This window comes from Festucalex cinctus, chromosome 18 (assembly GCF_051991245.1).
Source record: "Festucalex cinctus isolate MCC-2025b chromosome 18, RoL_Fcin_1.0, whole genome shotgun sequence".
In the NCBI taxonomy this organism is placed as follows: domain Eukaryota; kingdom Metazoa; phylum Chordata; class Actinopteri; order Syngnathiformes; family Syngnathidae; genus Festucalex; species Festucalex cinctus.
This window is the reverse complement of record NC_135428.1, coordinates 3,977,501-3,992,040: the sequence shown is the minus strand read 5'-3', so window position 1 is coordinate 3,992,040 and position 14,540 is coordinate 3,977,501. Positions and strand designations below refer to the sequence as shown.

The 14,540-nt window shown below is 37.7% G+C and overlaps 1 protein-coding gene and 1 long non-coding RNA gene across 6 annotated transcripts in view; both read left to right on the top strand.

Moving 5' to 3' along the window:
- Positions 1–14,540, top strand: part of specc1 (sperm antigen with calponin homology and coiled-coil domains 1) — a 75,497-nt gene that overhangs the window by 31,007 nt on the left and 29,950 nt on the right. For 3 of the 5 annotated variants that reach the window (XM_077504008.1, XM_077504007.1, XM_077504011.1), the window contains 5 exons: positions 3,444–3,604; positions 4,565–4,665; positions 4,888–4,963; positions 5,254–5,386; positions 6,967–7,060. In XM_077504008.1, the coding sequence (XP_077360134.1) occupies positions 3,444–3,604; positions 4,565–4,665; positions 4,888–4,963; positions 5,254–5,386; positions 6,967–7,060 (565 nt within the window). The remainder of the gene's footprint in view (positions 1–3,443; positions 3,605–4,564; positions 4,666–4,887; positions 4,964–5,253; positions 5,387–6,966; positions 7,061–14,540) is intronic. The other 2 variants (XM_077504010.1, XM_077504009.1) reach the window with 2 other exon arrangements.
- On the top strand, positions 13–3,250 carry LOC144005739 (uncharacterized). Its single transcript, XR_013279638.1, has 2 exons — positions 13–1,247; positions 1,775–3,250. It is a non-coding gene; the product is annotated as an uncharacterized LOC144005739 (long non-coding RNA).

Here is a 14,540-nt window from a genome sequence, read left to right as displayed (position 1 = left end):
TTTTTTGTTTTTTTTTTGGTTTTTTTTAAATGCTAAAGCATACAGAAGGCTTTGATGCAGCCTCTCAACTGCAAAGAACGGTCGCAGAAATGGTAGTTATTACACAAACGGCCAGCAGGTGGCAGCAGAGCAAAGGAGATCAACCAGGGCCATGTAGAAAAAAAAAAAGCTCAATTACTTACAATTTTAAATAGATTTGTGGAAACTGATGAAACTTAGCTCTCTTCTAATGCTAATTGCTGCAAAACGGTAACAGATAGAAACATACTTTTTTTTTTCCTGATGAAAGAAGAGACTTTAATCTTTCTTTTGATAGGTTCCAAGCTTTTATAGCAATTGAACACAATATTGTGTGGGCCTTGAAAAATCAGTCAACATCCAGTAAAACAGCCGAGAGCGAACGGGATTGCGAAATGTGAAAATGGCGGCGAGTGAATGAGTTAAAGTACAAGTGTGAATACGTTCCCAGTGCTCATTTCGAATTGAACAAATGTTTGCAAACTATCTCTAAAGTCTAGCATGACTATCTCCTGTCAAACAGGTTTTAATGGAAACATTATTTAGCTCAATTATCTGGCTAAATAATGTGTTTTAAAAAAAAAAATCAGTTTGCTTCCTCGGATTTACAATATCTTCGTTTTTTAAGCTGCCTTCCTCTTTTACACTAACAGCTGTCAGGCAAGACACTCTTCCATTATGCATGGAATCCTCTTTTTTTTTTGTTTTTTGTTTTTTTTGTTTGAAAATGCATGTATGTACTGATGCAGCACCAAATAATACTCCAATTAACATTTAAAAAAGAAATAATGACTCTATTGAAGATGTATTGGTAGTTTTTGTTTTGGTGCCACTACCAGCCAGCAGTGTTTCGAGGTACTTATTAGTTTTTTGTTTTTTTGTTTTTTTGCATAATGAACTCTAACTGTGGATTAAACCAGGACGGCTTTAACACTCACTTTATCATTGTACCTCTTTTCATCAATTTTCTGGCTTGCTGCTGCGGTGCCGTGTGTTGATCCGTGTAAACCAATTAAGCCACGCCTTCATCCATGTCTGCATGAATGTTCAGTGTCACCTCACGGTTGTCTTTAAAATAAGGTGACGTTTCGTGTGGTCCTCCTTTATGAATTATACTACGTCACTAGTTGTAGATTAGCTGTTACGCTGCGTCCGCTCCCCTCCTCCAGCAACACCCTCTGATGCCTCACAAAGATGTCTTTTGACAAGAATCTCGATGTAAAGTCCAGGTGAGTTCCCTGCCCTGTTCGCCCGCATCGCTCGGCCTTTTACGCTGCTGCTGCTGCTGCTGCTGCTGATGATTTTGCTCTCATCTCAACTCACTATCTATCTTTCTCACCTTCAGCTTGTTGACTCCTGTCCTTCCCTACACTGGCTACAGGCACCCGCAGGACAAGCTGTTTTTTTTTGTTGTTTTTGCAATGCTTGTTCTCACTCTCATCAAACGAATGTCTCTTGTGCCACCTGCTGTTCTTTGTTGGAATAAGCCCTAGTTTTTCTCAAAAGTTAGCAGCTGGCGTACGCAGCATGGCTGGATGCAAATGTATACTACAAATTAATTGTAGTATATAGCATAGCACCTTTACCATTTAGATATTTCAAACTTTAGTGATTTATGCATGGGGTAGACGTTTAATCATGATCTGATTTTAAAATGGACATCAAAACTCTTCAGGTTTTACTGTAAATGTGCTAATTACAGGCCAGGAGTCTAAAAAAAACAACAACTTGTTGAGCCCTGTCTTTCTGTTTTCAGAATTGTCCCTGGAGCAACATTTGATACCAAGACAGCAGTCGAAGGACACTAGTGATGTTCATTTCAGCACCTTGTGGAGATCAGGCGATACTGACGCACTTAAATGGAAACTTTGTAATCGGCAAGCATCAGTGCAAGCTCTGTTTTACAGCATAAATATTGCAGTTTACATTTTCCACGTTATTTAAATGTACCTGCATACATGTTTTTTTTTGACGTCATTGGATTTTTTTTTGTTTTTCATTGAATGTACTGGGTTTGTCATTTTTTGTGGTATTTGTAACAGTATTTGTGAATACTTTCTTCGACTACAAAGTTAAGTGTGCCTTTTATAGCTGAGATGTTGTATTTGTTACATAAAGTGTTTCCTATAATTTACTGCAAGTATAAGCACCTGTCATCACGCACTGTTTGTGGTTCTCAACCATTTTACTAGGAAAAAAAAAAAACGTGCATCATTGCACATTTTATTGTCATGACAAATGAGCTGTTGGACTGAGGATTGCACATATTAGATTTTTTTTTTTTAAATCTTTAATTTTCTTTCTTTTTTTTTGTAATTAAGGTACAGTAAATGGACGATGGAAGAAAAACAATGGGTCTGATTCACCAACCTAAGAATTATCTTTAATTTGTTTTAAGAAACGTTCTAAAAGATTCAAGTAGGGGTTTAAATCCTACTGTTTTTATATGACAGTTAAATTGCAGTTTAAAACAATGCTCAATACCCTTGACAAAGTTAATATTTGGGGGATACTTGTTGAAGTGTGTGACAAACGTGTTTAATTTTAGGACGGTTGGTGAATGAGGCCCAATTTGTTTCATCTCTGCAGTTTGTAACTGGACGCAATGCCATATTTCGCCAGTAGATGGCGTTATGTAACACCATATCGTGACCCAGCGACATCTGTGTTTTGTACTATGTGCTCATTCAGGACTGCTTGTTGCCAAAAATTAGATTACATTTGTAAGTTACAAAAATACAGAAACAAACAAACAAACCTCAAAAATACTTCTACTGTCTTTATAAAAAAAATATATATATATATGGCCGTTTTGGTTTATTTGTTGTCCATATCAGCAAGACCTGTTTGACTGTGCTACATGTTACTGAAAGGGTTTATTGCTCATAGTGTGAATTAGCAGCATGAATTAAAAGAGATGTCACCTGTCAAAGGTTTGTCTTATATGAGCCAAATGCTTCTGAAGGCCACATGGTTACAGGATCTCAGGTTCGAGTAGGAATCCAGTTAGTTTTCCACATGTATTGTCTTTTGTATACAAGCCACACTGTGATGCCCCATTTGTTGTTTTCCACACATTTGGCAAACGAAAAATCAACAGCAACACAACAAAAGATGAATAACTTTTTGTCAGATCAACTGTCTTTACTAATGAAGACCACAAAGACTGCACACATGCTTGTATAAAAATGTTTTGTCATTCACTTCACAAATAAAGTATATTATGCCGGTATATATGCGATTATGTGCCTTTGTCAGCCTAGCTTTTTCAGTCCAATGTTATCACCACAAAAATGGTCTTTAACTGTTTTGCACCTTTCAACCAGTTTGTAAGTTCCACTGGGGCAGCCACTTTGACATCATGCGCACTTAGTACTCACTGTACATTTGTTGTTGTTGTTGTTGTTGTTGATTGTGTCTGTCAGGTCTCAAGGTGATGATTTAAAACGGTCCCCTTGTGACAGCAGCCGCAAGTGGTGCGGCGTGATCCCGACCAGCCCACCTACGGACGCCAATGGCGATGTCAACACGGAGCCAGGACCTACTGTCAAGTCCCTCATGAAGTCATCTGATCATGGTGGACAGAGTGAGTAATGCAATACACACAGACAGACGTACAATATCACAACATTAGAGCTTTTTTCTTTTATTATTTTTTTTTTAAAACTTCTGTGTAGTATTGAACCCATTTTAAGGGATGGTTGAGCAGTTTTTTTTCAGAGTAAAAGCAACATTTTCTGTATCAAAACATTTTTTAAGTTATGGCACCACTTTGTGGTTCAGGAGGCCACTACACCTAAAACCAAATTTCCTTGTATTTCAAAGGGTTATTAACTCATTCACTCCCAAAAACGTATTTATACGTTTTTTAGTTTTTTTTTTTGCTAGAGTTTTTGTATGAAGGCTTTGATGCAGTTTCTGACCTGAAGTGGTCGCTTAAAGCGATGGTAGTTATTACCAAGTATTTTCAACAGGTTTGTGAATAATGATGAAACTTAGCTAATTCTAACGGATAAAAAAATATACCGTGTTCTTTTTTTCCTGATGAAAGAAGAGACATTTTTCTATTAGTAGGTTCCATGTTTTTATAGAAATAGAACATGAAAATGGCTGGGAGTGAAAGAGTTAATAGGTACATTCCGTTTTTGTGGAAAAAAATATATATATATTATAACAGTCAGGATTGTAGTATATTGAAAAATGTGAGTTATAATGGGAGTCAATGAGGACAAAATTGGTCTTAGGAATATGAGTGTAGAGTAGATAAAAATCTCCTATTTCGAATTGGTTTGCAATAGAAAACGTTACATCATTTTAAAGAAGATATTGTTAAAAGCTATGTGAAACAAATTCAGCCTGTTAACCTTTAAAATGACCAATCTGTGGACTAAGAAAGGAAAATACATAAAAGGACATTTTATGGTTCCGACTGCATTTGAGGAGTTTTCTGAAGCTGAGCTTATTAGTTGTATTTATTTTTTTTGGCTGACTTCGCCTTTAATAATACATTTATATCAGTGCATGATGATGCTCTGATGTCTCTCAGACGGACCCGGCCTCACAGTTCAAATCCACAGCTCACCAAGAAGCCCGCTGAGTGGAATCCCTACGCGCAAAGCACCTGCCGCTGCCGTCTCGCCGATCCAGGTTAGCGCAGTTTAGCTCCAAACCTTCCCGAAGTCGGCTGCCGTCCAGCTTTGGCAGGGGCGAGCATGGCCGGGGGGGGGGAATGTGACGTAATATTATTTATGTATGTTTGTCCCTTCTGCAGTGCTGACCTTTAGTTGACTTGAATACAAATTGATGTGAGCCTTTATTTTTGTTGCACCTTCAATCATTATTTGATATGGTCTGTTTTATTTCTTACAGAGGCCGTCGTACTTGAAGCCCTTGTCGAAGTTGTTGGAAAAAAGAATCAGTCACGGAGACTTTGTCCACCCTCACAGTATGTACCGTAAATTGAACACAAATCATTGGTGGAGGTTAGTTTCCCGGCAACACAGAACAGACCATGTACAGAGAAACGTGGCAGATGTATTTGGGTGCAAAGTAAAAAGGATTTTCAGTCATTGAGAGGGTAGCTTTAGTTATTTTTTTATTTTTTATTTTTTTTTTACCCATTCACTCCTTCAATATACAGTTTTCAGTTCATTTGTTTTTCTTGTCTGATAAACATTTCTGTCTCTACAAAATACTGCACATGATCACGCGTGATTCCCCATGTCAAATGTTCAGGTTGCGGAGATGACACGAAACCCAACATCCTGATGAGGAAGAGTCCGTCCCTGGAGTCAATATTCAAAAGCCCGGCTTCCCTGAGGAGCCGCACGTCGTCTTTTGGCTGCAACCAGGCCAACAGTATGTTCAGGTGAGTTCAGGGTTATTTGTTTATTTGTGTGGGCAAGTGGTCACTGCAACCTACAGGAAGTTTTTAGTTTATAGCGTCCTCACTTAATGAGAGAACAGAAGATGGAACAGTTGAGAGAGGGCCTGCTGGCTCGCCGCAACATTATGATAAACGAAACAGTATGGACGTATTGTGGTCTTTTTTTTTTTTTTTTTTTGCTCTACTTCTTCCTTTTTGCACATTTTATAGCTTTTTTTTTTTTTTTTACATTATTTTCTGCCTTTTTTGCTATCAATTTACTGTTTTTTGGCAATTTTGTGGACATTTTATGGTAGCTTTTGGGATTTCTTTTAGTTTTGGACATATTGTAGTTACTTTTTAAACAGTTTTCGTTTCTGCTTTTTTTTTTTTCCTTTTTTTTTTAAATAATCAATTTTCTGACTTATGGTTATTCCAAAAAAAAAATGATAGTAATTTTCTACCTTTCTTCTTTTGTTTTTGGACATTTTATGATCACTTTTGGATATTTTTAGGTATTTTTTAAAAACTTTTCATCTGCCTTTCGTCTCTTTTTCTGACTAATTACAAATTTGGACTCTGGCATTTTTTGAATATTTAATTATGCATTTTTTTTTCCATCTAAATCATTAATTCATTCAAAGAATATTTTTCTAAAAAAATAAATAAAATAAAATAAATATGTAAACAAAAAATAATAATTTCTACTACATGATTTTTTTTTTTTTTTTAGAGCTCCACAGGGAGCCAAATGAGGGACTAAAGAACCACATGTGGCTCAAGAGCTGCAGATTGCAGACCCCTGGCTTAGTGTATGCCTATATAGACATTGTGCAGAGTTTTGAAACCCCCTATGTTGCCACAGTGAGGCTGGTTGACGACTTATACGTTTGCATCCGTCAGTCTCGACACACCCTCAGTTCCGCCATCATACTGTTGACACTGATAAACCCGTCTGACCAGCGTCACGTATTCCCCATCGATTCATTTACAGCACTATGAAAAGTCCCTCCATTGCTTTCACGTCGACAATAATTGTCAGTGAAGCATTGTTGTTGTTGCAAGTCCCCGTGTTGAGCTCTCCCAAACGGCGTCGCGTTATGACTGTTTTTGGTATGGTACTCGGGTGATTATGTAACTAATATCATTCATTGGTGATGAATGTGCGCGCGTGCGCCTCTGCGAAATTTGCAACGCTGACTGACGCCCTCAAAGAGAGAACTTAATGAATTGAACAGCCAAGTGGCGTGACTTGTTTACCATTTGGGGAGCAATGACCGGGCGCCGTGGTCTTCCCATGGCTCCAGCGACAACACAAACACCGCCGAGATGACCTCGGGAACTATATTTGTGTCATCGAGAAAGCAGTTCATGTACTTGTGGGCGTGTGTTTTGGAATCATTGATTCATCTTGTTTATTCATTTTTTTTCCCCCTGCTGTTGACACAGCATAGAGCACATTCATATTGAGGAGAATTAACTGTATGCAATCCAATGAAGATATTTGCACTCCAATTTCTTATGGCAACATCTCTCACTGTGTGTACTTGTGGTTTGTGTTTCCCTCGTGACGGTGTGGAAAGTACGGACCCTTTGGCTGCACTCGCGCGGGAGTATGGTGGATCCAAAAGGAACGCTCTACTGAAGTGGTGCCAGAAGAAAACACAAGGCTATCCGGTAGGGGTCACAAGGTCAAAAGATCTTTCTCACATCCGAGTTGAGCTCAGTCGCTTTCACATCGCGCGCTTTTCACTGCAGTGGAGTTTAATTAACTTTGTTTGCAGTTCTTCCACCAGTGGACTGAAGTTTGTTTGCCCAATTTATTGTTTTAATTGGCTCCGCACGTCGACGAGTTCTAAAATAGTTTTTGCAAAACAGAAATAGTCAATTTTAGGTTTTAAAGTAATTGCAATGACTTTCTTCTCCTTTTTTTATGTCGTCAAATTGTGCAAGGCAGCTGCCTCAGAAGTGTAATTACGCATATGCCAGCATACAAGCTAGCTAACTTAATGTTCTTGCACGTTACGAGGAGGCCCATTGGAGCAGCTTACGTTCTGCTTTTGCAGAGAAATCTGTCCTGGTTCACAGAAACGAGACCAAAAGTGCAAAAAAAAAATATTGTTCCCGGGCAAATTGTTTGTTGCATTAATTTATTTTTTTCCACGGTAAATTTGGTCCATCAAAAATGTGTTCATCATTTTTTTTTTAAATTAACCTAATTAAATAATTGGTTATTTGATTTACTGTAAATAGTACAGTATAATGAAATTTAGAGGTGTTCAATGCCACTTTTTTTCAAACCGATACCAGTTACAAGTACTCAAGAGTAGGCATCGAGATACCAAGCACCAATACCACTAGTTCTTTTGATACATAACATCAAAACAAAATGTGCAACAAAAAACAATAATTTGAAAGAAAGACCTATACATCCCAATGTAACATTTTTCCTTAAAATAAAATTCCCATCTCCCAAAAAGACCAATATATCCCAATTCCATCCATCCGCTTGTTCCTCACAAGGGTCGCGGGGGGTGCTGGAGCCTATCTCATCTGGCTATGGGCAGCAAGGTGGGAACTGGTTGCCAGCCAATCGCAGATAAATGTGATGGCTATATTTGCGATGTAAAGTCAGACGTGGGATCCGAACCCTCGCCTTCTGTTTACTTGGAAATCAAAGACAAATATTTTTCAAGAAAACCCTACAGTATATATCCCAATATAGCATTTTTATTTTATTTATTTTTTTACTTAAAAATGTGTGAAATTAATGGCAATTTTCTATTCTTCTAATTTCTACTTCCTGATCGTAAAACAGCCACAAGAGGGCAGCCAATACCAGTATCAGCTGCCATCAAACGGCTAATAAAATGCAGTTGAATTTATTGTAAACAAAACCAAATAGAATGAATAAGTTTGATATTTAATTAAATTATTTTACATGCGATTTTAATTTGTTCTTCCTCACCTAGGACAGACATGACATATCTGTGCGTTTTAAATCTTCTACGTGACCCCTGAGCACAAAGGATTTGCCCGCCCCCTGAGCTTGATACAATCATGACATGGCAATGGTGATAAATAAAAACAAACTCAGCCTATCGTGTACTAAATATTATTTATAATCTATATGAGACATCTCCTTTCTCCAAAGCTTGATAGTCTTTCTGTGTTTGTGTGCTTGTGTGTTGCCAAAACGACACAATCCTGACGATGACAACATGTTGCCTAATAAGGTTGACTAGCAAGCACGCGCTAGTAGCATGCCTGATAAGATGCTGGACCATTAGACAGATTCACACAAACTTTTGTGATGTACGACATGAAACATGAGACAGCTCGTGTGAGGAATTTAATTTGATTTTAAGATAGAGCAAAAAAAAAATAAAGTAAATCAGTTTAAAGCAGCTGTCTGGGAAGGCAGCTCATTGAAAACAAACATCAGTGCAGCCCCGTGTACACAATTTCAAGCTTATAAAACAAGTTTAAACAGGATTAAAAGACTTACTGAAGTCGCAGCTGTTCGGTGGTCCCCGCATAGCGCAGCCTTGCTGCATTCCGTATCTTTTGTCCTGTTCACATAAATATGTTGTTTTTGTTCCAAATGATTCTCATAAACCCAAGTTAGTCAAGCCCAGCATTCTCAAATAGTGGGGCGGGCCCCCACAGGGGGGCGTGTTTGACTTCGTGGAACATGCTTTTTTACTTTCTTATTTTTATTTTTATTTTTTTAATTTTTTTACTGTCCTAGAATAAATTGCAATTGCACCTCCACTACATTAGGGGGCAGTGGCGCTCTCATTATCGGCAGAGTGTGCGCAGGGAGCATTCGCTCGGTGGTGTAGGGGTTTTGTTTGCACTGAGCAAAAAAAAAATCAGCACAAATTATTTTATATATTTTTTATATAGTTTTTTTGTTTGTTTGTTTTTTCAATATTGTGCTCCTGAGTTAATGTTGGTGATCAGTTTGAATGCATTATTATTTATTGATATTATGTCATTTTATTTTTCCGTATCATATGGTTTGACATGGTCAGTCAAAAAATGTTTATAGTTTAATTAAAGATTTAATTTTATTTTTTAAATGCTCACACAGAAGTCAAATTGTATCGAGAAGATTTGACATTCTCTCTTTCAGTCTCGCTATAATCTTTTCCCTCCAGAGACGCGTTTGTTAATTCGGGACGCAAACGCTTGCGTTTATGGATTTAGTCCACATCCGCCATGTGCCCAACCTGTAATTGAATTCTGGCCCTGATAATCAGGCAGTTTCCCAAGTAAGAACCTTCTACTTTCACAGCAGAAGATCTCATAATTGTGGGACTTTCTAACACGTTGTATATGTGACGAATTCCTGTTTCCTCTCAACTTGTTGCATGTTTACTTCATCCATCCAGGATTAGGGAAACTGAGATTGAAAGGGAGCAACAAAAAAATGTTGTTTTGGTCAGGTGCAGAGTCTCGCATGTTCCATGTTTGCCCCAAGCGAGCACGTTTGTGCTCACTATTTACTCGTGTGAAGTTTTTGTAGTTTGTATTTTGTAGCGCTTGTGAGGTCGATATTTGTCTTACTTTTATTTATCTCATGGCGAGTTGGCTCAAGATAGACTGTAAAAAAAAAATGTCTGCAGAATTAACAGTGAATGTTTATTTGTAAAATCATGACAAAAAAAAACCCTGTAAATACAAAAACAATGAAGGGTAGCTTAATTTACATTAATATGTTGCAAAACTCTGAACCAAACAGAAATGTTGATTTAAAAAGATCACCTTTTGGAGGAAGATTTCACAAGTTACTGTAATTTAAACATACACTGTAAAGGAAAAAAAAAAACATTGAGATAGAGTTATAATTACATCACAGCATTTTTTGACAGTAGGTCCTTTGGTTCATTTTGTTTATGCCAAAAGAAACATTCATTTTACAGTCCGATTACAGACAAGACTATTTATATATACAGTAAAACCATGTGTATCTAAAGTTGAAACTAAATTATTATGTTCATTTAAAATTGATATACTTTAGACCTAATTATGAATTTATCAGTGTACTTTTATGGAATAAAAAAAAAAATCTGCTTTACAGAAAAAAAACTGGCAGCTGTGAGAATAATTTATAATTTAAGAATAGTTTTTTTGTTGTTGTTGTTTTTTTGTAAAAACAACAGATGATGATGATTATTGTTATTATTATTTTAACAGTATATGGCAAATCATGCGAGTGAGTGTGAGCTGTGGCCAACAGCAGCTCCTGCTCATTGTGTTTGTGTCTTAATGTTTTCCTGGCGTTCAATATATGAATGAAAATTGCTTTACAGGGTGTAACATAGCGAGTAGATAAGTTCTTTTTATTAAAAATAAATAAATTGGGGTTGCATTTGGTAAACAACAATATAGTCGGACAGAGCTGTGCATGTAGATTGAAGGCACCTCGAGCAGAGGTAAAAGGTCACTATTGATGCCATTTCAAGTCTCATACATTTCTTGTGAAAGGTCAGGCAACTTGTTATAGTGTCACAAAGTATCTGTCCATATGATGACACCAATTAATTTACCCGCATAGTGCCGCTGATCTGTCATAAAGTGTGAATCTCTGGACAAAAAGTACCCTTCACGTGGGGGTCTGTCACGGTCATGTAGGACTGATAAGGTCAGCGCAGTTATCAGTACTTGCACATAAACTACTTCTTGCCGCCGGACTCAAAGGAGTAATAGTTCTTGAACTCATTCACTGCCAGCCCAGTAAAAAAATGGATCTTTGACGTAGGGCTCCTCGATTATGGGGAAAAATAATAATCAGGATTATTTTGGCAATAGTTGAAATCACGATTATTCAAACGGTTATTTATGTTTTGGCGCAACACAAGAAAATGTTTAAGCGTTGAAAAATATTAGGACCAAATTAAAAAAAAAAATAGAAACACTATAATTAAGTTTTAGACCAAATAGAATTTTTAATAATATATATTTATTTATGTTGGCAAAAACATTTATAATATTATTAAAATATACAATATTTTTTTTATTTTTGGTATAAAACAAGAAAATTTTTAAACATAAAAAAAACAAATAAAATTATTTGAAACACTATATGCAAGTTCCTTTTGGATGAAACAAAATTGATCAAATTAGTTATTTTAAAATTTAAAAAAAAAACGTGCAAATGTATAAATTTAAACAACTTTTGACTTTGCGATTATGGTGATTTTGTATTTGTGGAGTGTAATAACCGAAATTATAATTGAATTTCAATGAATTGCACAGCTCTACTTTTTACGTGTATAGCCGTCAATGGCACTGAATGAGTTAAACATTAAGCTCGTTTATACGTGTATCATGCAAACCGTCAGACAGAAGCCTAATTATAAAAAGTGCAACAGGAAACGGGAAGCTATTGTGAGCAGGTATACATAGCTGGTGCGCTCCAAAGCAAAATCTGTGCGATTATATCTGCATACAAAGCTTGATGTCACACATAACCCAATCGATAAGTGTGTTGATGGGGGTATTGTCATCATCACAAGGGAGACAGAGAGCACAGTGGAGCTTGTGAACTGATTGTGTCCTATCATCTTACATGGAGCTGTGCAAACACACGTGCTTATTTACCGCATGTGCATGAGAGTGAAAAAAAACAAAAAAGAAACTTGATGAAAGGCGACAGAATGGCCTACGTGCTTTATATCATGGATCGGGCTCAGGATCAGGTGAAGTAATGTGTGTGCGTTCGCAAGAGAGGTGCATGTATGCACGTACGTGGCCACGGATCGATGAGTGAGGATCTTAAGATGGCTCTGATTGACTCAGAGGGAGATGCTGCAAGGGCCACTCAAAAAATATGAATGTGGATGAATTAGTGAAAACGCAATTAGTTGTTTCAAATAAGCAACGCCTGCCTCGAGAGGGTTTTAACCCCTCCATTGCTTACTGGAATACACATTTGTATCCTGTACATATATTAGGCCCGTTTTAAACTGCAGACGCTTATACAACATTTTCTGATGAACCAAAATACAGGTCCTGTTTGTTTAGGATGAGAACAATGAGCAAAGGCTTGAAGCGTTCGGTTCATCCGGCCTTGTCTGGGAAACGTTTTCTCTCTCTTTAGAACGTCAGGAACGGACCCCCCCAGGAGTGGAAGCAGTGGAGGTCAGACACTGAATGAGAAAACAGTGTAGTGTAAATGCTGGTCATTATGTAGCTTCGCTTCGCAAAGCAAGCACATATTACTATCCTAGAAAACGGCCCCGGTGTTTATTATAGCGGAATTTTTCAGAAAGAATGCGGCCCGAACCGTTGAACGTACCGGCACAAATGAGGTATCAAAAGATGCGGCTCGATCTGACGCGGTGAGGAAACTTTTTTTTTTTCCGGAATTCCGAGTTACCATGGCAACGCAATTCCGCAAAAAAACCCCCGCAAAAAATCCCCATAGGAATGAATGGAGACGGGGTAATAAGAGCCACAAATTAAGCACCTTTTTCCAAGCCTACATTAACTGACCGATATGATTTTTTAAGCTCATTTTGTTGCAATTTTTTTATTTTGCATGCTAATGCTAGCTTAGCATGCCAATGCTAAATTAGCATGCTAACATTAAGTTAGCATATTAATGTTAATGCTAACTTGGCATGTAAATGCTAATGCTAAGTTAGCATGCTAATGCTAGGTTAGCATGCTAATGCTAATGTTACGCGAGCTTAGCATGCTAATGCTAGGTTAGCATGCTAATGCTAATGTTACGCGAGCTTAGCATGCTAATGCTAGCTTAGCAAGCCAATGCTAAATTAGCACGCTAACACTAAGTTAGCATATTAATGCTAATGCTAACTTGGAACGTTAATGCTAATGCTAAGTTAGCATAATGATGCTAGGTTAGCATGCTAATGCTAAGTGATCATGCTAATGTTACATTAGCTTAGCATGCTAATGCTAACGTGCTGACTGATTGAGAGGTAAAGTACACCAGCATTTGGCAAAACTGTTCAATGCATTCGGCTTTCCACTTTGCAAGAGTCGCCCAAAATTTCCGCGGAAATTTTTCTAGTTCAATTTATTATACTGATTAAGTGTGAAGGCACACACAAACAGTACTGTACTTTTTCACCTATTGTTGGAAGGCAGGGGTCAGAGGTCTTGTACAAGGGCACCTCAACAGTAGTCAGGAAGCAGACTCGACTAGGTGCCATTTTTCATTTGAACTTTGACCCTATGCTTCCGAAGCGCAAGCCCTTCCAGTTGAGCTACTGCCGCTCCAGGAAGAGCGATCTGGGACATCGGTGTAAATTCACCAAGCTGGTAATATTTTTGCTGACTAACTGTTAAAAGCTAACAATCAGCAGTTGTCTGGGTTCAACAACAATATACTTGTATAGCTATTCTTAGAGACCCGAGATGTGCTGAGTCGGTATTTAAAGCACTCTAAAGCGTCTGTCAAATAGCCCATTATAACAATAGCAGGAAATGCTGTGCTGTGTAATTCAAGGAAAATTGGGTTATTTGAAATGTTTCCTGATGAACACATTGTTCAATACAAAAAGTACTCCAGGATCTTGCTGAGTAGCACCCCTTCCCCCAGATGGGCGTGGTCACACTGACTCTTCACTCACTCTCAGAATGTACTGTAAAAAATGAAAGTCCAGGTATAGTCAGATGAAGATGTGATCAAACCGCCACCCAGCTTTCATTTCTTGTTCATGTTTTCTTGCTGTGATTTTCCTATTTGGTTTTCCTCCTTTTGTCGTCCTTTCTTTCTTTTTCTTTTTTCTTTTTCTCCTGGTGGCTGTTGTGCTTGCGCTGGTGAGGTAAAGTGATTGTCTGACAGGAAATATACTGAGCTCATCAGTCAAACGAGCCTCTCAGGCTGATGTCTCCTGCTTTCATTCCTTTAGTATGATGGCATTTTCAAAACCACACGTGCGTCACAACATCCTCATTATTCTCTGTTGCATTTTGGCTTGTTTTCATCTGATATCAACCGGATATCGCTATAGTATCAGTATACAGTTGTAACTTGACTGACTTTTTAACTGTTCATTAAATGCCATGAGAACAGTAAAAAAAAAAAAAAAAAAAAAAAAAAAAGAGAGCGAACACCTGCTGCTGTAGGCCACAGCTCACACACACCACCCTAAAAGGGACCGCCTCTTAAAGGCAC